The sequence below is a fragment of the Bos javanicus genome, chromosome 23 (genome assembly GCF_032452875.1).
Source record: "Bos javanicus breed banteng chromosome 23, ARS-OSU_banteng_1.0, whole genome shotgun sequence".
NCBI lineage: Eukaryota > Metazoa > Chordata > Mammalia > Artiodactyla > Bovidae > Bos > Bos javanicus.
Window position 1 is genome coordinate 8,944,870 of NC_083890.1, and position 24,224 is coordinate 8,969,093.

The 24,224-nt window shown below is 42.1% G+C and overlaps 2 protein-coding genes across 8 annotated transcripts in view; one reads left to right on the forward strand and one right to left on the reverse strand.

Annotated features, from left to right (window-relative positions):
- Positions 1–119: 119 nt before the first annotated feature.
- On the reverse strand, positions 120–9,012 carry TAF11 (TATA-box binding protein associated factor 11). Its single transcript, XM_061399061.1, has 6 exons — positions 8,814–9,012; positions 7,501–8,175; positions 4,515–4,660; positions 1,889–1,976; positions 1,462–1,558; positions 120–784 (listed from the first exon to the last, which is right to left on the reverse strand). The coding sequence occupies exons 2-6, from the start codon at positions 7,669–7,671 to the stop codon at positions 654–656; spliced, it is 633 nt and encodes a 210-aa protein (XP_061255045.1). The 5' UTR covers positions 7,672–8,175; positions 8,814–9,012; the 3' UTR covers positions 120–653.
- Positions 9,013–9,084: 72 nt separating this feature from the next.
- Positions 9,085–24,224, forward strand: part of ANKS1A (ankyrin repeat and sterile alpha motif domain containing 1A) — a 170,419-nt gene continuing 155,279 nt past the window's right edge. For 3 of the 7 annotated variants that reach the window (XM_061399028.1, XM_061399030.1, XM_061399029.1), the window contains exon 1: positions 9,086–9,445. In XM_061399028.1, coding sequence (XP_061255012.1) covers positions 9,237–9,445 — 209 coding nt within the window. In that variant the 5' untranslated portion in view covers positions 9,086–9,236. Of the gene's footprint in view, positions 9,446–24,224 lie in introns of all 7 variants that reach the window. The other 4 variants (XM_061399031.1, XM_061399033.1, XM_061399034.1 and 1 more) reach the window with 2 other exon arrangements.

Below are 24,224 nucleotides of genomic sequence, written 5' to 3' on the forward strand. Positions count from 1 at the left end.
TGGTTCTAGTAGGGATGGGGAGGGCTCCAACTTTCACAAAAAATCCCAGACAAGTTTTATTTGGACACCAGCAAACTTCTCCCCATCCCAACCAGCTAGACAGAAAAAATACACACAAGGCAGGTTGGAAAACAGCTTTATTAATCATTCACCATAGAAGAATCTCAAATGTTTACAGGGACAAACTGTTCCACTGCTTCTGCTGTCACCATGTCCTTCATGGTGGAGTATCACAGGTCAAGTTTCTGATTGTTTCATTTACTTAAAACCAGATGTAAAGAAACAACCTAATTCACAGCAACTTCAGGCTTCAATGTGAAACCATCAAACCGTCTTGAACAGGTTTTCTTTCTGAAAGCAGCATTCCTGTCCAGAAGATGCTTAAGGCACACCAACCTTTCTTCTTCCAACTAGCCAGTAATAGTTAAATGCCTCAGATGCCCTCAGAGGTCCCAATATTTAGTCAATATTTAGTCAAGGCAAGTATGAAACAGGGTGCATGCCTTCTTTTAGGTGCAATGAATTATCAGTTTTGAGAAAGACATTAAAATCATCATGGAATCCTTGGAGGACTGAGATACCAAAGCACCAGTGCAGAGAATCTCATGCAATAGGAAGTCCGGAAGCAGGGCTTCGTTCTTCTAGACTTTGGTCTAGAAGAAGATGATTTTTTTGTGCTTTGAGTTGGGAATTTGCCCCTTCGACTTTAACCTCCGAACAGCCTCCCTCATGTGTTTGGGTTGCAGTGGTGGCATTTCTCCCCACTTCTCACACACATCCAGTGCTAAACAGAGGACAAGGAGAAGAGTTTCATTATCACACAAGAGCTTATCACAATCCTTTCGAGTCCTATAATGCTCATTAATTCCTCTTAAAGGTGCTAAAGAAATAAACCAAGATATTTTCCCTTCTTCAGAGAATGCTATAAAATGTATCATTTAGCTTTAGCATGATATCCCACATCAGGCCTTATCACAGGCAACAGTTTAAAACACAGCTTCTCCTTGAAAGAATAAATATTTCACCAGCTAGAAATTAGCAGAGAGTAGCAGCCAGGTTCTTTACTTGATGGACAGGAGCTCCCAGGGGATCATAACATCAGGGACAACTACTCACCATACCACACTGGTCAGCCCCAGGGATGACTTTCTTTGTATCTCTACTTTGGGGAGCAGAAATGAACAAAGTCCATTGGAGAAAAATACCGTCTACTTGTCACCCTGGGCTGAGGACAAGAATCAGGAAGGGAGACTTCCAAGGTGTTTCCAGACCTCCTAGTATTGAAACTTTCAAGGAATAATGCATTCAATACATGCTCTCCTGAATATAAGGCTCTTGCCTTGGTCAACTTCTAGTGTAAATGGAAACTACCACTGGGACCTCATAAGTCCCTCAGTATATATATCCTTGGAAATAAGACCACCACAGGCTCAATCCAGTATTTAGACCAATACCACTTACCTTCTTCTACCACCTCCCCGACGAAAACTTTGGAAATACCAGACATAGCAATAACAACATTCTGAGACACAGAGGTGCCTGTGATGGACTGGATCAGCTTGAAAGAAGGACAAAAGACTGTGAGTAAGGTAGTCAAGGACTGGCTTTGGAACATAACACCCACAAGAGCTCTGAACTAAGAGTTCACTAAAGGCTTGATGCTGAAACTGACACCAGTAATACAAGCTTTCAGGTGTATAATGGCCTATTTGTCAAGAATATAAAACTACAACTGGTCAGACTATTGAGGGGCATGTATTTTTATTTTCCTGCCTAAATGTTCCACCAACTTGCCTAACACTTCACTGCAAAATGTCAGTGGATACAGCCCTTGAGCCCTGTTCAATTCTCATGGCTCATGGAAATGAGTGTGACAGTCCGTCCTTACCCTTTTAATGGCTGCCTTAGGGAAAGCTGACCGGCGGTACATTTCATAACGGTTCAGCTGCTCCTCAGAAAAAGAAGAAACCAGGATTCTAGACAAAGATTCAGGTAATTAAGTTCACTTATAACAACAAATACTTAAGATATACACATTATTATGTCAATAAAACCAAGTCTCAGACATTAAAAAAATTAATTTTTCAAGGGACCAATAGTATTCAGCTTAGTATTTATGAGGAATGAAGAGAAAGTATTTCTATTACTCGACAACAGGTGAAACATAAGTTCCTTTCTTACTTCACTAAGAACAAAAACAATGTTGGGTTACTGAATCACAGTAGATAGATTATGTTTTCAGCAGTAGGCTGTCTCTTCCCATAATGCTACCTCACTACATTTCACATGATAAACATTTTTCAAAAAACAGATAAAGAAGTATTAAAAAGCATGGTGCTAGTGAGGGTGGGAAGACACAAATTCATACATGCTGGTAGAGTGTGGGTGGAACACCTTTTTGGGGATTCTGAAAATACAAATGAAAATCCTTTGAAAATGTTCATATTGTTTAAACTACCAATTACACTTCCAGGGGTTTATTTTAGGAAGTATATGGACAGGTATGCAAAGACATGCTCAAAGATGTTGATCATAATGTCAAAAGAAAAACAAAACAACTGCAGAGGTAGATTACATTATATTATAGTTCATCCACATAATAGAATACAATGCGGCTGTTAAAAATGACAATTTACGGGCATATTTACTGACATGAAAATATGTATATATATCAAACATTAAACTATATCTGAAAAGGTATATACACAAATATATGCCCTGGGTAAACTCTGCGTGGTGGGGTTATAAGTAATTGTTTTTTCTATTTTTCTGTATTTTCTGAATTATTTGCAACAAATTCATACTATTTTTACAATCAGAAAACATAATGAAAACAGGTTATCAACAGTATTTAACATCTTTGAAATTAATTTTATTTACAGATAAATATATGTAAAGAAAATATCTTGGTGAATATATGTCAAAATGTTAACTGTGATACTTTCAAATCCTAAAAGATGATGCTGTGAAAGTGCTGCACTCAATATGCCAGCAAATTTGGAAAACTCAGCAGTGGCCACAGGACTGGAAAAGGTCAGTTTTCATTCCAATCCCAAAGAAAGGCAATCCCAAAGAATGCTCAAACTACTGCACAATTGCACTCATCTCACATGCTAGTAAAGTAATGCTCAAAATTCTCCAAGCCAGGCTTCAACAGTACTGTGAACTTCCAGATGTTCAAGCTGGTTTTAGAAAAGGCAGAAAAACCAGAGATCAAATTGCCAATATCCGCTGGATTATTGAAAAAGCAAGAGAGTTCCAGGAAAACATCTATTTCTGCTTTATTCACTATGCCAAAGCCTTTGACTGTGTGGATCACCACAAACTGCAAAATTCTTAATGAGATGGGAATACCAGACCACCTGACCTGCCTCTTGAGATATCTCTATGCAGGTCAGGAAGCAACAGTTAGAACTTGACATGGAACAACAGACTCGTTCCAAATAGGGAAAGGAGTACGTCAAGGCTGTTTATTGTCACCCTGCTTATTTAACTTATATGCAGAGTACATCATGAGAAATGCTGGGCTGGATGAAGCACAAGCTGAAATCAAGATTGACGGGAGAAACATCAATAACCTCAGATATGCAGATATCACCACCCTTATGGCAAAAAGCAAAGAAGAACTAAAGAGCCTCTTGATGAAAGTGGAAGAGAGTGAAAAAGTTGGCTTAAAGCTCAACATTCAGAAAACGAACATCATGGCATCTGGTCCCATCACTTCATGGCAAATAGATGGGGAAACAGTGGAAATAGTGACAGACTTTTATTTTGGGGGGCTCCAAAATCACTGCAGATTGTGATTGCAGCCATGAAATTAAAAGACACTTACTCCTTAGAAGAAAAGTTATGACCAACCTAGACAGCATATTAAAAAGCAGAGACATTACTTTGCCAAGAAAGGTCTGTCTAATCAAGGCTACGGTTTTTCCAGTAGTCATGTATGGATGTGAGAGTTGGACTATAGGGAAAGCTGAGTGCCGAAGAATTGATGCTTTTGAACTATGGTGTTGGAGAAGATTCGAGAGTACCTTGGATTGCAAGGAGAACCAACCAGTCCATCCTAAAGGAGATCAGTCCTGAATATTCATTGGAAGGACTGATGCTGAAGCTGAAACTCCAATACTTTGGCCACCTGATGTGAAGAACTGTCTCATTTGAAAAGACCCTGATTCTGGGAAAGATTGAAGGCGGGAGGAGAAGGGAATGACAGAGGCTGAGATGGTTGGATAGCATCACTGACTCAATGGACATGAGTTTGAGTAAACTCCAGGAGTTAGTGATGGACAGGAAGGCCTGGCATGCTGCAGTCCTTGGGGTCGCAAGGAATCGGACATGACTGAGCGACTGAACTGAACTGAAAGTGATATTTTTCTTTTAACTTAACCATAATATTGATATATTAATTACCTTAGTTTGAGTTTAAAAAAGTAAATTTTAAGGCCAAGAAAAATGTATTAACTATGTGGTCAGTTTAGAGCCTTGAAAAGGGAGTGATCAGAAAACTGACTTACTGCATCTTTTGAATCTCATCTTCATCCACTTTCTGCTTCTTCTCTTTCTTCTCTTTGGTATCTATTTTCAGTTTTTTGGCTGCAGGAGTAAGTAATGAGTCTTCCCTTTCAACTGCTGTTAAATCTGCAATATCCTGACTCTTGAGCTAAGAAGACAAAAGAAACCCTTTATATATACGGCCTACTTTACAGACTTGAGTAAGGCAAAAAGACATTGTTCTCATACAACACAACGAATTCTCTTATTTCTGTAGTTTTTTGGTTCCAGGCATTGGCTGTACATCAAAGATAAGATATCCTATCTCTACTAAAGGAGTTTACAGCCCAACCGGGGAAAGAAAAGCTGCTACATAATCCAGTTTTCCAGGTAACCTATGATCCTAGTTTCAGTATCTGTTTACACAGGCATGGTAATGCCAAGGATCATGAAAGCCACACTCCCCTTGAGCCCACCCTTCTGACCTCATTCTTTATTTATTTGGCTGCCTTGGGTCGTAGTTGTGGCTTGTGGCATCTTTCACATGCTGCAGACTCCCTAGTTGTGGCGCAAGGGCTTCAGGGCACGTGGGCTTGGTTGCTCCCACACATGTGGGATCTTAATTCCCCAACCAGGATGGAACCCACATCCCCTGGGTTAGCAAGGCAGATTTTCAACCACTGGACCACCAGAGAAGTCAGTGACTTCAATCTTTAGAGGGGATATAAGAAAACTTCTCTCCATACAGCCAGCTCTTCTTCATCTAAACCTACGGATTTCTTTACCAATGATGAGTCCATGTGGAAAGAATATTTTAAAAAGGGCACCTTCTTATCAAAGCAGTGTTTCTTTGAATTTGGAACTTTTAAGTGAGCTTCTCACACATGTAGTGCTCTTTTCTTCTTTCCAATTCTACTGTATCAAGCAAATATTTATTTCCCATTACTGGACTGAGAACTTGAACTTTTTTTTTTGGCCTTGCTGTGTGGCTAGTGGGATCTTAGTTCCCTGACCTGGGATTGAACCTGGGCCCCTTGCAGTGAGTGTAGAGTCTTAACCATTGGAATTCCCTAGACTGAACATTTTTTGAAGGTTTGTCTCTTATTATTTATCCCTCTTTGCATAAACATTTAACATTGTTTTATTCACAATATGTTTAATAAAGACAGCAAAAACCCCTCAAAATCCAAACTTCATCCCCTCCAACTTAACATAGAATCTAAGGATATGACAAACCTCATTAATGAGATTTAACTTCTGTTTTCCTTACAGAGGAACTCACATTTAAATTCATATGGGAATATGAGAGGTAGGTGAGAGTGAAGGCAGTAAATCTTTTAACAACTTTTTCAACTTCTTCTCTGGTTACTGATACATATGAATTTTCTAACCTTTTTGTGCTTCAATTTTGATGATTTACATTATCCTTAAAAATGAGCCATTTGTCTTGAATTTTCAAAATTAGTCTAAACTTGAACATTAGATTTTCTTAAAGCTTAAAGATCTCCAAATCAGTGCCTATAAACACTGCAAATAAGCAGGTCTTAATTTTATTGTTTCTTACAGTTTTTAAAGCACTAACTCATTAATGTCTATTTTTAATCCCTATTAACTCCTTGCTTTTACATTCTTCTGGTTTATCTTGTTCTTTTTTTGGTTTCTTGAGGTGGGTGCTTATTTTCAGTATCTCTGTAAAAATATGTAAGACAATGACTTTTTCTTTAAATAAAAATTTGGTCAAATCCAATAGGATTTGATGTTAATTTCTTTAATCCAAAGCTATTTAGAAATTGGTTTAAAATGTCCAGGTGTTAGTTTTTTTGAGGGAGTGGGAGAACTCTGTGTTGTTAATTTCAGGTTCTATTGCACTGTACTGACAGAATATGATGTTATGATTTTTAAGAATTTATGCTTTTCTTTGTGGTCTGGTATATGATCCATTTAAAAAAGTGTTTCAGAAGCATCAAAAGTTTTTTATCTTCTAGGTGCACAGCTCTTTACTGAACTAAGCTAATTATTACTCAAATCCTTTCTGTCCTTGAGATCTGTTTTTTAAGTTCCTTCTTAAAGTAGTTTTGTCACATTTTTCTTAAAGTTCTTAATTTTATATATTTTGATGCAACTTTATGTTCTGAAAGGCAGCTTCCGTTTAATCCAATGTCTTCTCCCATGAGCTCACACTTAAATTCAAACAGGAATTACAGTTCCAAGACCTCAAGACTCTATTTTTAGAAATGGAACCTACCTAAGGCTCTAAGATTCTGGTCTTCTGACTGATACTCAGAAGCAACACTGCTGAACACTTGGGATAGCAGTTTGGTGCTATAGAAACTCTTGGACATTAGCACCTAGGTCACTGGTAGCAGTTAAATGTCCCAAGAGGAGGAGAACATGACTAAATTACTACCTCAAAGTCTCCCATTAACGACTCAGCCTATAGTGACGAAGTTATGCTTAAGCAATATCTCAGAAATCATATTGAGGTGAAAGGGGTACCAGGAATCCTGGGTTCTAGCTTTTACCCTCCGTTTCAATGTCGATTGGCATCGACCCCAATTTCCTCACCAGGAAAACCAAGAAGCTATTTGAAATTCCCTTGGCAGTGGCTTTTTAAAGTCTTCATTGAATTTGTTACATTATTGTTTCTGTTTAATGTTTTGGTTTTTTGGCTGCGAGGCATATGGGATCTTCGCTCCCCAAACAGGGATGAAACCCGCACAGGCTGTATTGGAAGGTGAAGTCTTGACCACTGGACCGCTAGGGAAGTCCCCTCTTTGAAGCACCTTTAACGCCCAAGGGCAGTGATTAAAAATACTGACCTAATGGTTGAGTTACTGGAACTCAGACGGCTCTAAGGTTTCCTCCCCTTTTATACCCCAACTCTGCGACTGCAGATCTAAAGGGTTATGGTGACCTCGACTGTTTTAGCTTGGGAGGGACCAAACAGGAGGCCTGTCGGGCGAGAAGTGACACAAGCTACGCCGGCCTCATGGACACATCTCTCCCTACCTCGCCTTCTTCAGCGGCGGCCTCTTTCAATTCCCCGTCTCCGTCACCGTCTGTTTCCTCCGGGATTCCGTCCGTATCTGTAACCCTGGGGCCCCCAGGAGCCGCCATCGTCTCGTCTGATTTCCCGGTCTCTCCACCTTTTTCCTTGGGCGACTCGCAGGCATTATCCATCGCGGCTAGAACCCGGGAGAGGAGAACGCGCCGCTGTCAGACTCCCGAGCTCAGGACGCAGCTTACTTCCGGTCGTCGCGCTCCGATGACATCACCAAGACCGCTGCTCCAAGGGGTCATTTAGAGACGCGCCCAGAGGGTTGCAGGGCTTCGGTTTACTCGTTTGGTGGCGGTGCGGAGAGGGAAAGTTGAGGGTACGGAAATCAGTTTGTGGATTTTCCACCTTGAGAAGCCAGCATTTGTAAAGGAGGGTTTTGTTGTTTACTGAAGGGCTCCTTTTTCCTTTCCGTCCTTCTCAAATCACAACCTGTTAACGCCTTCCTAATCTGCTTTCCTCAGAGGAAAGTTTGCGGACAGGAGAAAACTCCATCCGTTTTTCGCCCTTGTGGAAAGCAGCTCCCGGGCAAATGCAGACAGGAACTCAACCTTTTACGCGTTCAGTTGGACCTCAGAGGCTTGTGTTAACATGGAATTGTCAGCATCTCTCTTTTGTTCCTCAAGCACCTAAAAAAATAGTCGTACAGCTTGAACTGAATTTATCCAAATTGATTAGTAACTCCACAACTACTGAGCGCCTTCTTCGAGCCAGAAATAGCCCTAGTACCAGAAGCAAAACAGGTAGTTTCTACCGAATTGCATATTTCCCAATTCACCAGTACTCAAGATCAGAGTCGGTTTTACAAATCTGACCTTTAATGTCAGTTTGGTTAATATCCGTCAAAAGTAAGAGGAAACGGGGCTCCCTGGCAGTTCAATTGTTAGAACTCTGCGTTTCCATTGCAAGGGGCGGTGGTTCGATTGGGGAGCTAAGGTCCTCCATGGTGGGGCGAGAGGGAGGGCGGTAAAAAAAAAAAAAAAAGAAACTAAGAGGAAACAAATCCTAAAGGGAGGGAAGTCTTTCCTTTGAATGTTTCGCTTTAACGAGGCATTTCAAGGATTGGGAGCATAAAGTGGGGTTATTTCCCTTTTAAGAATCTCCTCTCTTTCCTCATGAGGTGAGGAGGAGGTCACATTATTCACATATTTTATCACTAGGTTCCCAAACCCATGACATATTTATGGTGCAGAGGGAATGGGCTTGCAAATGTTGGTGCGCGTTACCACACTTCTCTCTTTGTTTCTACACTGCCTGGATGAATTACCGTATTTCCTGTCTTGCGAGTTCCCAAAACCTCTGGAGAAGGAAGGCACTTCAGGGGGCGCGGACAGGTGGACCGCGCTCGTCACCTTCCACTTGTACAGCGGGTGACCCCACGACGCAGCCCTCTTGGCAGGGAAGGCTTATCAGGGCGCGGCCGGGTCCACTCGGCTCAGACGGCAGCCACCTGCGCCGGCCCGCGCGGCCCCGCCCAGCTAGGTGGGCATGGGGGCGGGGCGCGGGGGCGCGGTGACGCGTGACGCCGGATCCCGGAAGTGACGCGCCCCTGAGGGACAAGGCGTGGGGAGGGGGGGTGGTGTCCCCGGCCGGCTCCGGGGGTGCGTTGCCCGGAGACAGAAAGTTTGGGAGCCAGAACGGGTTCGGCGGCGGCCCAGGGAACGGGGTCCAGGGCGCGGCGGCCCTGGGGATGGGGAAGGAGCAGGAGCTGCTGGAGGCGGCCCGCACCGGACACCTCCCGGCCGTGGAGAAGCTGCTGTCCGGGAAGCGGCTCTCCTCAGGCTTCGGGGGCGGCGGCGGCGGCGGCGGCTCTGGAGGCGGTAGCGGCGGCGGCAGCGGCTCTGGAGGTGGCGGCGGCGGTCTTGGCTCCTCGAGCCATGCCCTGTCCAGTCTGCTCAGGTAGGTAACGCTCCGGGTCCGGGTAGCTCTTGGAGACCCCCCTTCCCCCGTCCGTCGCCTGGGTCCCCGGAGAGATGGGGGCTCCGGAGACCCTGGCGGGCTGGGTTTGCTAGGTTTCCTGGGGCGAGGGGCGCCGGTGCGGGTCCGCGCGGCGTCGGGCTGTCTTCGTCTCCCGTCCTGACCGGGCTGCGAAGAATGGTGGGAGTGCCCAGGTGGCAGCCTCCGCCGCATGGCATAGCCCGGGCTTCACCGTCGGGTGCCAGCTGCTGTATCTCACAAGCCACTTTATGGGGGAAAATATGTGTATTTTAAATCTCCCTCATCTCCTGCAGAAACTCCCACGCCTTACAGAATCTCGCGGTTCCCCTGAAGAAATGCTCTCGATTCCATTCTTTGGGGAACTTGGAACCTTCCACCAGGCTCTGCAGGACATGGCTTTTGTTGTTTATATTAAAATCGTCTCTAGGTTTATTACGTTCAAAGTGTTCTTCTTTGAGCCCCTCTTGTGCTTGAAGCTTAAATTCCAGTTTATTGTAGTGAACCTCACTGGATTAGTTTGTTAAGTGGCAGATGCAGGGTTCATCAATCAGGGGGTTTATTCATCAAAAAATGAAGCGTTAGACTTGTCTAGGACACTGAGGAGTGCTTTAAACTTTTCCAAGGTCTGTTAAAACAAACACTTGAATCTGGAGCTGTAAGGATTGAGAGGAAAAAGGTCGTGTTTTGTGTGGCTTGGAGGGGCGATTGGAGGTGCTTTGTCAGTGTGAGTAAAATGTGATGTTTCAGCAGCACTTTCATAGCCGGTTTTCTTTTCCTTCCTTGTTCTTTTGAGGTTTTTAAGAAGTGGAAGTTCACTTAGAAATGGCTTCGTTTGCTTTTGTTCCCCATTAGTTTATGTAACTTCAGTTTGAGTGAGCTTGGACCAAAGAAGCCTAAGGCTCTATTAAATTATTAGGTATTAAGCACTGAGTACAAAGCCAGGCCTATACAGGAAGATACTAAAAAGCAGTCTAAGAGAAGAATGCTCCCAGGGAGTTCTTTAGGGGAGGCAAAAATCAGTACCATTTGCAGCAATTTCTACAGCTCCCTAGGACAATGCTGTCACATAATTAGTACTCAAGATTTGTTGAATAAACACAGGTATTAATTAGGGAATGACACATTTCTACATAAACTGATGGTGGTACTCACTGTTAGTAGTTCAAAAAAATGAGAGCTTACTTTGGGATGGGATGAGGTGGAGATGAGGAGGGGGACGTCAGCTGATGTGAAGGATGTGAGGATTTGGGTAGATGACGCACTATGAGAGCGTTCCAGGTGGGCCACCATTGTCAGGGGCACAGAGGTCTCCTTTGTGCTAGTGGGCCACTAGAAGAGCTTTCTATCCAGAGCTTTAAGTGGTTGGGTATGATAAAAGGAAATAATGGACAGCTGTACTTCTATCTTTCAGAGTGATTTAGTCTTTCTTTATTTTTCTGATTCTTGTATCAGTGCCTGACACAGGTGTTCAATAAATGTACTTTGAATGCATAATTTGGGTTTGAAATTTTACCTGGATTACTTAGATATTTCTGCACTTCTGATGTCTGTGAGATGAGAGAAAGGCCATACCGGTTTGGAGGTGCCTGTCTCTTATGCATTGAAGGCTACAGCATTTGTGTGCCAGAGATACCTTATTCCCCAGTATCCTGCTGAATATCCTGCTGAGGTGAGAAACTTTCACATATCTCCTGCCTTCAAGTACAGGTCGGGTTACTCTTAGTTCTCTCACTCAGGGACTGTTGACATTTTGCTGAAAATTTAGCGCCCTGTAGAAAATCTTTGTTGATTTTTTTTTTTTTACTTTGGGCTTCATGCTCATATGTCCAGTTTCTATAGTAAAGGGTGGATGGCTTGTGTAAGAGAGCTTGCTCCTTCTGACCTGCTCCTGTATCTGTTATCCAGGTGATAGATAGCCTCAGAGCTGCCTTGGCGTCTCATCCCTGTGACTCCCACGGGCAGGGAGGACCTGCAGGCACTGGTTACACTAGGTGTGTCATTAATTAGATGGGACTCTGGTTCAGCCTAGTGAAGGATTTCTGAGAAATTGAAACCGTGCATTTAGATAATCCCTAGGTCAGCACGTCCTCCCTTTTTAGGTTTTGAAATAGTAGAGGGCAGATCTCCTGTGCCTACACACCCACCTCAAGGACCCTGGGTTATTAATGAGAGCCGTGGCGCCGTGGCTGCAGATCTGGCCCTTGTGTTAGCTGCCGTATCCTGCCCCACCAGTGCTGTCAGTTGCAGCCTGCACCTGTCCAGCTGTTTTGAGTGACCAAGGGAAGCTCGCGGGAGCGGGAGCATACAGCTGCAGTGAATAGAAAGGTTCCAGATCACATGTAAGTTTGTCTCATCTGTTTGTGATGCAGTCCTATCCCCAGCCCCTTCCACAAGGGCTCTGTGCTTGTTCTTAAGCTACAGAATGCCTCTTCTCTTACCCCATCCCTATTCTGTTACACTGCTTTGGCTTAGGTCTTAACTTCTCAAAGCCCTCCCTAATGACCCTAAGACACACGGATCTCTCAGACTTCCACTTTGGAACCCCTTATCTGCAGTGACTCGTAGTGCATGCACTCATACTTTGCTTGTCTGGATTTCACAGTTTATTGCTTTATGTATTGTAACCCTCGGGCTTCCCTGGTGGCTCAGCAGTTAAGAATCTGCCTGCCAAGCAGGAGATGCAGGTTCGATCCCTGGGTCAGGAAGATCCCCCGGAGAAGGAAATGGCAACCCACTCCAGTATTCTTGCCTGGGATTTGGTTCTCCCCAAATGTCAGAAGATATGACAGAGTTATTGCTTTTAAGAAAGGATTCTTGATATTTATTTAAGGAATTCATACTGCAAAAAAAGAGTGGCTACCCTAACTGTTCTATTGAAATGGCCCTTTCAACCAGAAAATGGATCTGTAGCTTGGAAATTGCAGTGACATGACAATTTTTTTCGTGCTGACCCTTTTACTTTTGCCCTCCTCTGTGCCAGATTGCTTTTGAATATGCCTATTTTGAGCTAGATGATTTTAACATCCTGAGGAGGAGAGCAATGCTGACCATGTAAGGATGTCAAAAGGGCGGGCTTAGAAGCAGGAACTCATGGATGTGTGTGATCTAAGTTCCTGCTCTTCTAAGAGAATGCAAAAACAAAATAACAGAAACCCCACAACTGTTTACTGCTATAGCAGTTTTCTGGATATTCTACTAAACCTCTTAATTAAAAAATGGTTTTTACACAGTGGGGACTTTCCAGGTGCCTCAGTCAGTAAAGAATCCACCTGTCAATGGAGGAGACACAGGAAACATAGGTTCCATCCCTGGGTCAGGAATATCCCCTGGAGAAGGAAATGGCAACCCGCTCCAGTATTCTTGCCTGGGAAATCCTGTGGACAGAGGAGCCTGGTGGGCTGCAGTCCATGGGGTTGCAAAGAGTCGGACATGACTTAGCAACTGAGCATGTACTTTTTACACAGGGAGCTCAATCCAGTACTCTGTGACCACCTTGAGGGGCAGGATGGGAGTAGGTAGGAGCAGGGTTCAAGAGGGAGGGGACATGTGTATACTTACGGCGGATTCACATTGTCATGCGGCAGAGACCGATACAACAGTGTAAAGCAGTTATCCTCCGATTAAACATAAATGGGAAAAAAATGGTTTTGAAGGAACTTCTTAAAATACTTATTTAAGTATAATTTTATTCACATGGCAGCCCTTTTTCCTTTCCTTTGAAGTTACTGTACATTTTTGCTTTCTCTAAAGCAGAACGTGGTTCCCCTGTTAAAAAACAAAACAAAAAAGGTGGCATGCCTGGGAGTGACTGTAGTGTAGTTGCAAACATCTGAGCATGCCTAATTCTTAAACCGAGTAGGGCGTCTCCTGGTAGTAAAAAAGGATTTAACACAAGTTTAGTAAGTCGGAGATCTCCCTTTTCTTACTTCTCTGGTTGAAATTCAGTTTTGAGTGTCTTAGTTATAAAAATTAGAGACTGGAAACAGGTCAAACAGTCTTGTGAAGAATTTGGTTTGTATTCAGTCAGCTTCAGCATATTCACTTGTCCTGGGAGGTTATGGTCCTGGTGAAAGTTGTGTCTGGCCAGAAAAATCCCTTCAGAAGATTCTTTCCTGGACCCCACCCTCCTTGGTTTGTCCACTCAAACAGCTGTGACTTTTGGTTTTTCAAAAGGAAGTTAAGCTATTTCTACCCTAGTCTTCAGTAGGGAGAGTAAATTACTAGGTTTTATAGCCCAGAGACACCAAGGAAACCCCAAAAGTAGATGGTGGAGAGTTTGTTCTTGGAAATGTCAGGCTCTCCTGTGGGCAGGAACTGGGTCTGTGTTGGAGAGCCCTCAGAAAATGTTCCCCACACTGATTTCCAAAGGATTACTGGGAGATTTTTTGTGGTATAGAAAATTATATTGTTGTATTCATAGAACATCTTCACATAACTTTGGTGAGGTTAGAGTTAGTGGTAGTAATACTAGAAATTATATGGTATGGCTTCATATTTATCCTTTCTCAGTAATTTGTAGATCAGGTTTGTTTAGTTTACAAATCAAAAAAGTTTTTAAAACAGTTGTCTCTGCTTTACTTGTGATGTTATTACCACTATTAAAAACAGTGAAGATGTTCCAAGAAGTAGAGCTGCCTTCTGACTTACTTAACTGGTGAGAGTTTCAGCATGGTAGCTATGGGGTCAGGCTCAGACCCAGCTCTGCCTTGTGAGGTAGGCAAATTACTTCACCTCTCTGAGCATCTGTGTCTCCATGTTTATTGAGTTGGCCAAAAGATTCCTTTGGGTTTTTCTGTAAGATGTTACTGAAACACTAAATGAACCTTTTGGCCAACCTAATACAATGTGTCCAGGATAGTACCTACTTTCTGAAGCAGCATCTCATGAGCTAAGATATTAAGACACATAATGCCTGGCTCTTGCCAAGGGCTTGGTAAACCTGGGCTGCTACAGTCATTTGATGGGAGCCTAATGCTTGCCACCTTTGAGAGATCTGGAATGATAATCCTGTTTTTTTTTTTTTTTTTTATGTTTCCATGTAAAGATTTATAGTAATTTATAGCTGGAGAAGGCAATGGCACCCCACTCCAGTACTCTTGCCTGGAAAATCCCATGGACAGAGGAGCCTGGTAGGCTGCAGAAGAGTCGGACATGACTGAGCAACTTCACTTTCACTTTTCCCTTTCATGCATTGGAGAAGGAAATGGCAACCCACTCCAGTGTTCTTGCCTGGAGAATCCCAGAGACAGGGGAGCCTGGTGGGCCGCCGTCTGTGGGGTCACACAGAGTCGGACATGACTGAAGCGACTTAGCAGTAATTGATAGCAGAGGCTCCCAGCATTTTCAAATATGAGATAATGGTGGCAAAGTTACAAACTGATATAGACTCACAATCACTTGTCTGAAATCTTGGGGCTTAGAATCCAGAATTTGGGGGTTGTGGAAGATACTGACCCCCTACTGGAATCTGGGGCAGCACTCTGAAACATTATATTTTTGCAGTGAAACCTGTTAATATTCACACTAAATGGGATAACTGTGAAGCTGCTCCATGTCAGTTTTGTATCTAAACAAATTTGCCACTAACTTTTGAAAGTGTGTTTTCAGAACTTTTTGGTTTTCTGAATTGTAGATGAGGAATTATGGATCTCTGCCTTTATTGCAGAAAAATTGCTAGCCACAGTAAAAGCACAAAGAAGAAAATCCTCTATAGTTCTACTACCTAGAGAAATTAGCTTTTGTAATTTTGATGAACATACTTTGGTCTTTTTTCTATACACCCTTTTTTTTCCCCCCTGAAACAGACCATTGTGCTGTATGTACTTTGTCTCAGATTTCTCCTTAATATATTGTGAGCATTTTACCATCATTTTCTAGTCCCCTCAACCTCATATGAAATGGGTAAGTGGTATTCCATAGTGTGTACGAACTGTAATTTATTTAATCCCTTCCCCGCCATTAGGTATGAGTTTGCTATTAGTTTTCTGCTGTTGGAATAACACTGTGATGTACATCCTTGCAGATAAGGTTTTGTGCATGCTCGTGATTATGACATTTTATATTTTCAGTAGGATAGTAGATGTAATTTGAGTATTTAACCACTGCAAAAATCACATATGTGCAGTTGAATTTGAGGATTCATAATAATTCTTAGGCTCCTTACATCTCCTGGGTCCTTCTGATTGGAAAGTAATGTACTGATCTATGGCTCCTAAATGCTAGTTATGTTTAGAAAGTTACCTTTGTGAAGACAGAGAATTTTTAATAGTCAGGTTGGGGCCTCTTGGGTCCTTTCTCAGAGGCAGAATGTTTAGAAGAGGGCCATTAGTACGCTCCAAGCAGAATGAGACAAAATCCATTTTGTTTCTGCCATTTGTCGTTCTAGCCTTTATTGTGGGACATTTCAGACATACAGAAGTCCAGAGACTGACTTATTTATTTTGACTTGAAGCTTATGGCATCTTAGTTCCCCAACCATGGAGTGAACCTAGGCCCTTGGCAGTGAGTGCAAAGTGCTAACTAGTGGACTGCCAGGGAATTCCTGAAAATATTTTATTTTATATTGTTGGTTTGTTCAAATCTGCGTTCAAACAAGATCTATGCATGGCATTTGGTTGGAATGTCTCATTACTGTCTTTAAACCTTTGGGTTTCATCTCTGTCACTTTTTTCATTCCAGTTTACTTGTTGAAGAAAAAAATTGTTTTTGTCAGTTTTTGACAAAAAATTCATTTGTCTGTTTACCAGAGCCTGGGTTTTGCCGATTGCATCTCTGAGGTATCGTTCAGTGTGTTCATCTGTTCCCTGTGTTTGCTATGAGCTGGAAACCAGATCCTGGTTTAGTCTGATTCAGGTTCAGATTTTCTGGCAGGATTTCTTCCTAGTGGGTTTCATGTATGTCCCTCTGTTTAGGCTTCTTTTTTTGTGACGTTGGCAGCCATTGGCACTCATGATCTATAGCCCTGATTTAGAATTTGCAAAGTGCTGGTGTTTTCATTTTTATGTTACCATCTTTATTTATTGACTGAAATACTTTCTGGAGAGAAACTTTATAGAGAAACCTCATGTTATTAACTGCTTTGTTACCCTGAGGTACGTTTGTGCAGGAAAGAGGGATTAAATGCTTGATTCTTCCCCCTTATTTACCTGTTTTCAAATCAGGTTGCATTCCAAGTGGTCTTCAGAGGTGTCCAATGAGTTTCTTGTGAATAATCATTATGAATGCACAGACTTAAGCATATTCGTGCTTCAGTAATAACCTTTCTAAAATGTGCTCTGAGACATTTAGATTTTGACAATTTTACCAAGTAAAGCCCTTGAATTGGTTTGTAATGAAGTGGTGTGTTTGTTGTGTGTGTTGGTATATTTTAGTTGAATGCTGTGCCTACTCAGAGTCCCCCAGTTGTGCTGGTTCTTCTGGTCACTTGCAAATCAAGCATTAAGATCTTTGAATCTGGAGTAGTTCATCTGACTTTTAATTTTTTTTTTAAGTTTTCCACTGGCCATACTTGGCCCTATAAGTTAGAAAGCCTTAAAAAGATACTCTAGGGACTTGAATAACCAAATTTCTTTACATTGTAATTATGGAAGACCCACTAAGAGTGGTGTTTTCCCACCAGCTTTATGGTGTGACTCTAGATAAGAGTCTGTGTCAAGGTGAGTTGTTACTTATTCAGTCTCATGTTACTCTGAATATATTTCATGGTGTCACACTTTTTTAGTATAAGCATTGAATAATCAGGTCTTGTCATTGATTTCTTAATTATTGCATTTAGAGCTCCCACTCAGGTCTGATTTCGAGTTCCTGTACTGCTATCTGTATATATTCTTTTTCTTTTTGATTTGGAGCTCAGCTGTATATGCAAGCCTTTCTTTGTTTTATTTTATCCCTTGGTTTTATGTGTTTGGAGTGGGGGTGGGAGGTCTGGGTCAGGATCCTTCTGCTTTGGCGCAGATTCCCCCTTTGACCAGCCATGCAAATGTTACATGTGTAGCCTCAATTTAAAAGTGATAAAAGCAGCACATAGAACGACTTATTTGTTTCTCTTTTTGACAGTTGTTGGGACAATCAGGGTTCTACTTCAAAGAGGTCTTGGCCTCTATTAGGCAGTGACAGCATCCAGCTCCTTCGTACTGGCTTCACAGCACTTTCATGTTGGGCTCTCAGATTCTTTAAAGAGCATTGTCATGAGTTAAGATGAAAAATGAAAACAGAAGTAAGAGAAGAAATATATTGGACTTCATTTACTGAGAAAGGAAAATCTATCTTAAGTCACCTGAGCTTCACAGCGCCAAGGAGTTTAACACTTGAGTCGGGCAGTGTGTAATTCTCCCAGGACTGAAGCTGTGGCTCTGCCTCCATGGATGGGGTCCGTCCTCTGTTGGGGCTGAGTGAGGGAGGACTTGATGTGGTGTCTGCAGAACAGTCTTTTCCTTTACTATGCCTGGAAAAGCAGCTCCAAGGGTATGTCCCGTGAATAATAATACCAGTATCAGCACTGATTGAACAGTCACTGATACTGGATTAGTAACAGTAATCTGGAGGACATTAGTAAGTGCTTGTCCTTACTAAGATTAAGAAAGTAAAATTTTTTATTATTGTCCCTCCTTTTGTTCATCTTGTACCTTTCAGCTTTGCATGTGTGAAGTCAGATCTTCTAATTGGGATTCTTTTCAGCCACAGAAAAAGCTTAAAAATCTCAGAAGTTTAAATATTATTAATTAAAAAAAAATTGAAAACTCGCTCTTCTCAGCTGTGAAAAAATAGAAACAGTGGTGCTTTTACTTAAGATATCAGATCTTTAGAAAACAGAAGTGAGTTTATTTGGAGATGGTGCTTTATGTAACCTTGGGAGGATGCTTCTTTTTTGGCCGCTCCTCACAGCTTACATAGACTCTTAATTCCTTGCCCAGGGATTGAACCCAGGCCCCAGCAGTGAGACTGCCAAGTCCTAACTGTTGACCATCAGGGAGTTTCCAGAAAGACCCACCTTAAAGGGAGTTTCTGTCTGTATCCCAGCTCTTCTTGTCTGAGTGAACCAACTTGTTGACTTTGTTTTCCTTTCACCTGAAATAAGCCTTCATTCTGATTTCTTTTCAGTCTCCTTTAAACAGTCCATTTCTCAAGTTATTTTTCCTTTTGAGTTATAGACCTGCTTCTGAGGAGTCCGATGGCCAATGGCCAGAAGAGGTTTCAAAACAGATCATTTTAGGACTGTTGGCCTGGAAGATTCCTAGACTTGGTGGGTTTGTCTTTAGCTCTTTGCTGGAGCCCCGCCCTGGCTTTGTTGATTCCTCTTAGTATCATGTTCCTTACTTGTCTTCTGATCCAGCTTGATTTTGGACCCTGGTTCCATCCAGTGGTCTGATTCTTGCTTCTTCAGGTTGCCCCACAGCCCTGATAAAACTCCAGTGAAAGCCCAGTCCAGATTGTAGAATTTGAGGTAGTTCACTCACAGGTTAATTCAGAGCTGTAGCTCAGAACTGTAGCTGTAGACTCTGGGCTGGGGGGTTGTACATGATGTGGGGAGAGAGTTTCGTTTCTTGAGCCCTTAATACTTTGCTTGGCCTGTGCCTGGAACTTCACACCCTATTTTCTCAGTCTATCTTCACAGCGTATCTGCTGGATAATTGTCATTACCCACCTGTTACAGATGAAGTAGCGGAGATTCAGGAAGAAGTTAAAGTGACCCGCTCAGGGCCACACGGAGGAGGGCAGAGCCAGGAGTCTGACTCCCCAGACTGTTGCTGATAAAGCACTGAGTTTGACCCCTTGGAGAATTTGAGTGTCTTTGGATATGATTCACACCACCCATTACTCTCTTTAGGTAAAGTTTTACTAAAGAAGATTAATTAAGGATTTATTTATTTTAATTAAGTAGTTGCTTTGATAACCCTTTTTATCATCTGCAGTTCTTAAGCACTTTACAAATATTAGCTCATTTTGTCCTCATAACAACACTTTGGGGAAGGCACTAGAAATATTGCCAGCTTACTGATGAGGAAACCGAAGTACGGAGCCGTCAAGTACCTTGCCCACGATAGTGACTGGGAGGTGCTGAGGCTTGGTTCCCAGCCCGGGCAGACTGGCTGCGGAGTCCTTAGTTTTAGCCTTCATGCAACTGGGGCAATTTCTTCCTTTTAGTAAGCATGTAACACAAAATCCTTTAAACACTGACTACATAAAGTGAGATGGTTATTATAAAGTCATTGGCAGTTTCCTTGGATGTAAGAAAGTTAGATGAAGGGAATGTCTTCAGACTTACACCAAATAATATATTAGTATAGAATACAGAGGGGAAGCCCTGCAACTCATGAAGAAGACAAAACCTCCTATATTGCTTTCCTCAAACTTTCCTTCTAGAAAATTCTCATCTTCCTCTCAAGCAGGTTAATGCATTCCTGAATTTCACCTCTGAGAAAATTCACGCCCCTCCCTTTCCCCACCAAATTTTAAAGTGATAAAGAATTGTTTTGGACACATCAGTACTGCTGAGTGTCTGATGTACCACTGAGTCCACGGTGTATGCAAGAGAAGTAAATCTAAACAATTGGCAAGAAACTAGAGGCCTGTGTGTTTGAAATTATTTTTAACTATGCTTACCTGTTCTGCTTTTTTATTTTTTTAAACAATTCTTTACCTTTCCCCTCCCTCATTAGTGGTTGATGACCAGATTTTACATTCCCAAACAATAATTAGTTTGTCCATAAAATGATTTTCAGAGACTGTTATCTGGCTGGGTCAAATGATTTTTGATAGTAGCTTGAAGCCTGGGGTTATGGAATAGGTAATATTACTTCCATAATCCTTGGTGCTTTAATCTTCACAATCCTGTGATATTGGTATCAGTGGTGATTTTTCTGATAAGAAAGTTTTAAGTGACTTGCCTAAGGCCAAGACTTTCCATTTTCAAGGCCTGTAGAGTCTATTTTACGTGGAGATGATGGCTGCCAAGTGCAGGTCTGCGCCTCCAGGTTGTGGAGGTGGAAGGAAAAGGTAGTGCTTCTAGCTAGTGGTCCTGAAAGCACCTATGGTCCCTGCGGCTTAGCAGTCAATGAAATACTCCGTAGCTTTTTATCTGTTACAAGTGAAAATGCCTCAGGTGTTGAAATTGGCAGAGACTCCAGATTTGTTACTTTTTAATCTCTTGCTCTCTCCATAATTATGTTTAAGACCTGGCTGGAGAATAGTTTTCTTGCTAGTCACTTTTTTTTTTTGTCTTGCTAGTCACTCTTATCAGCAGCCCTTACATCATCTTTAGCAGACCCATAGCAGACTTTCAGAAAGGTTTTAAAGTGAATGATCAAGGGTTTAGTGTTTCCTTTTCAAATTTAACAGTTTTTTCTTTCTTGAAGAAACAGTGTATACAAAATCAGGACCCAGTACTTTTAGTTAAGTTTTTTCAGACAGCGCTTTTTTCAGATGTCTTTTCTTTAACCATCATGATCTGTTAGACTCATTGTCTTTAGTGACCATGATTTCTGTTTACCTCTCTTTAATATTTATTCTTTAGTCAACTATATACCCGAAAAAATGTGAATATTGTATAATAATGTAATAACCACCATTATTGACATATATATGTGTGTGTGTATTTTTTTTTAAACACTTCCTATGCCCAGGGTATTATCTCATTTCTTTCTGGTGATAAAATAATGAACTCAGTGTCTTGACTTCGCATGCATCTGGCTGGCATCAGGTTTCCTTATTATCAGGTACTGGAACTTGTAAGATTTTGACACCCATGGGCTTAACCTACTGCTTTTTAATGTTATTTTGATTGCAATTCATATTAGTTTTAATGTGTTTAAATTTGTTTTTCATTGCTCACTTTGTATTTATACTAATAAACTAGGATTGGTCTTTGGGTTCAGTGTGGCCATCTGGGTTTGAGTGGAACAAAATCTAAGCCTTGTCTTTCCCTCCTGCGCTGATTTTGATGTTAGCCTTGTATTTGATCTGTAGATAACCAGACAAAATCTTTACATTAAGCCTTATGTTCTTGTCTAGGTCTTTCTAGAATCCTGGGGTCTGGAAAGCACATTACTCTCTTAGTTTTATCCTTTAGTCAGCCTCTCCGTGCTTGAACTCTGAAGGGAAGGGGACGACACAGTTTAGACAGAGAAATCAGTCTTCAGGGAATGTCGGCGCCGGGAGCCCTCCTCCTTCAGAGTGCACTCTGCCTCTGGGGAGGGGCACAGGAGAGCAGGCCCCTTGGGGCCTTCTGCCTGGAGTCGCCTCAGCCTCAGCCGTTCTCTTGCTGTGCGCTCTTGGGAACGTTTTTTACTCCTCTTACACCTCAGTTTCCTATCCATGGGGTGGGGGGAGAAGGCAGTGTTTGTGGTGCTTCCTGGCAGAGGTCCCAAGGAAGGTGCATCAGCACATCTTACAGCAGCTGCAGAGACAGACTGTGCGCGAGGAACTGGGCAGCCTTTTTTTTGTTTTCAATTTTTAAACTTTTTATTTTGCATTGAAGTATAGCTGATTAACAAACAATGTTTTGATAGTTTCAGGTGAACAGCAAAGGGACTTAGCCGTACATATATACACGTGTCCGTCGTCCTCCAAACTCCCCTCCCGTCCAGAGTTCCATGTGCTATATGGCAGGTCCTTGTTGGTTGTCCATTGCAAAATGGCAATGTGCGCATGTCCTTAGCAAGCTCCCCAGCTACCCCTTCCCCCATCCTTCCCCCTTGGCAGCCATAAGCTTGTTCTCTCAGGCTGTGAGTCTGTTTCTGTTGTGTAGATAAAGTTCATTTGTATAATTTCTTTTTTAGATTTGGCAGCCTTTTCTGTACCACGCCCCACGGGGGAGTCAGGAGAGGAGGAAGCCCGTCGCCTATCTGTGTGAATGTGCCAGTGGGCCACTGCTCTTTCTGTCCTTGAAGCTTTCATAAACAGATTCATTCCTGTATGCCAGGCATGCTGCTGTAGGAGATATTTAGAAATACAAAATTTGTCAAATTCTCCTAAGAAATTGACTTGATTAGAGTGATGACAAAATGGTCCTGTGATCTCCTTGGAGAAATGGTTGATTCCAGGACTGGGGCAGGGAAAATAAAAAAGATTGGTATGTCAAGAGAACACAGAGGCCAACCTGAAAGAGCTCTCAATGACCAAAGCTGGAACAATTTGAACAGCAAAGTCAAAAGCCGTAGTAATAGATTATGAGCCGAAGAATAAAATAGACATCCATGAGTTATGATACAAATGATTGAATAAATAAATAAAGGGGACAGAGAGTTCTTCTTTTCAGAAGAATTCCAGTTAATAAATGTAGAAGTAGTGAAAGGAGTAGAAGATCACCATTAGCACACCACAGTAGTAATTGCTGTAGGCAAGATCCACCAGTGAAGTTAACATGAATGGGTGAAAGTTTAGGGAGAAACAGAATATTTGCATGACTCTAAAGCATCTTCCAAAATATTTATTAATTACTGTGATGATTTCAATCCACGTCCACATATTCTTTGAAAGTCTTGTTTCCTGAGGAGGGAGTTTAATTCCGCTCCTCTTGGATTTGGGCTGGACTTAGAGACTGGTTTCCAAATAATAGAGTGTGGAGAGAGGAAACAGTGATTTCACAGTGGAAGAACTTGGGATATACCACCTTAACCAAGAGGCCAGTGTTAAAATTATCAGTCACGTTGATATCATTTGCCCCCTGATAGGATGGGATGAGAAGGGCACTTCACCTCTTGTGTTCTTGCCCCCAAATCCATCACTCCGTGTAATCATGGGAAAACAAGACAAATTTAAACCGAAGAACAGTCAGAAGATACCTGACTAGTATTTTTTAAGAATGACAGGGTTGTGAAAGATAAGGAAAGACCGAGGAACCGTCATAGACCAGAGACTAAGGAATTATGTCCACTAAATGTAAAGTGGGCCAGGAAATGGCCACAAGTGTAAAAACATTGTAAATCAACTATATTTCAACTAAAAAGAAAAAAATCTGGGGAGATCTGAGTAAAGTCTGTAGTTTAGCTTCATTTATTTATTGGCTGTGCTGGGTCTTTGCTGTTGGGCTTTGTCTGGTTTGGGGGCTTCTCTGTAGTTGTGGGGTGTGGGCTTCTCACTGCAGCAGCTCTCTTGTTGTGGAGCACTGCGTCTAGGTGCCCGGGCTTCAGTAGTTGTGGCTTATGGACTTCCCGGACCAGGTGTCGAACCTGTGTCCCCTGGATTGGCAGGTGGATTCTTATCCACTGTGCCACCAGGGAAGTCTTGTAGTTTAGTTAATAGTATTTTACCAGTGTTACTTAAGTTTGGATCAATGTACCAGGGTTATATAAGATGATAACGTAAAGGGAAGCGGGGTGAAAGATACACAGGAGCTCTGTACTATCTTTGAAGCCCTTCTGTGAGCCTGAAATTATTTCAAAATAAAAAGGAAACACACAAGCACTATATTAGATAGTGGCTCTGGAGTCAAGTTCTCTGGGTTCAAGTCTTGCCTTTGCCACCTACCTATTGAGAGATAATAGACAACTTTAACTTCTTTGCCTCAGTTTCCTCATCTGTAATAATAGTATCTTCCATATAGTAAGACTGAAGATTAAACGAAGTCATGCATGTAAAGTACTTAGAACAGTGGCTGGAACATAGTAATGGCAGCTGCCAATAGTAATATTTGTACAAAGGAAGTCCAGCCACCTTTTAGGTGCTTGGACCTTTAGCCATGGATGTGGACAGTCTGAGCTAAAGGAGGTTGCGAGAAGATGGTAATGGACTAGGGTGTTCT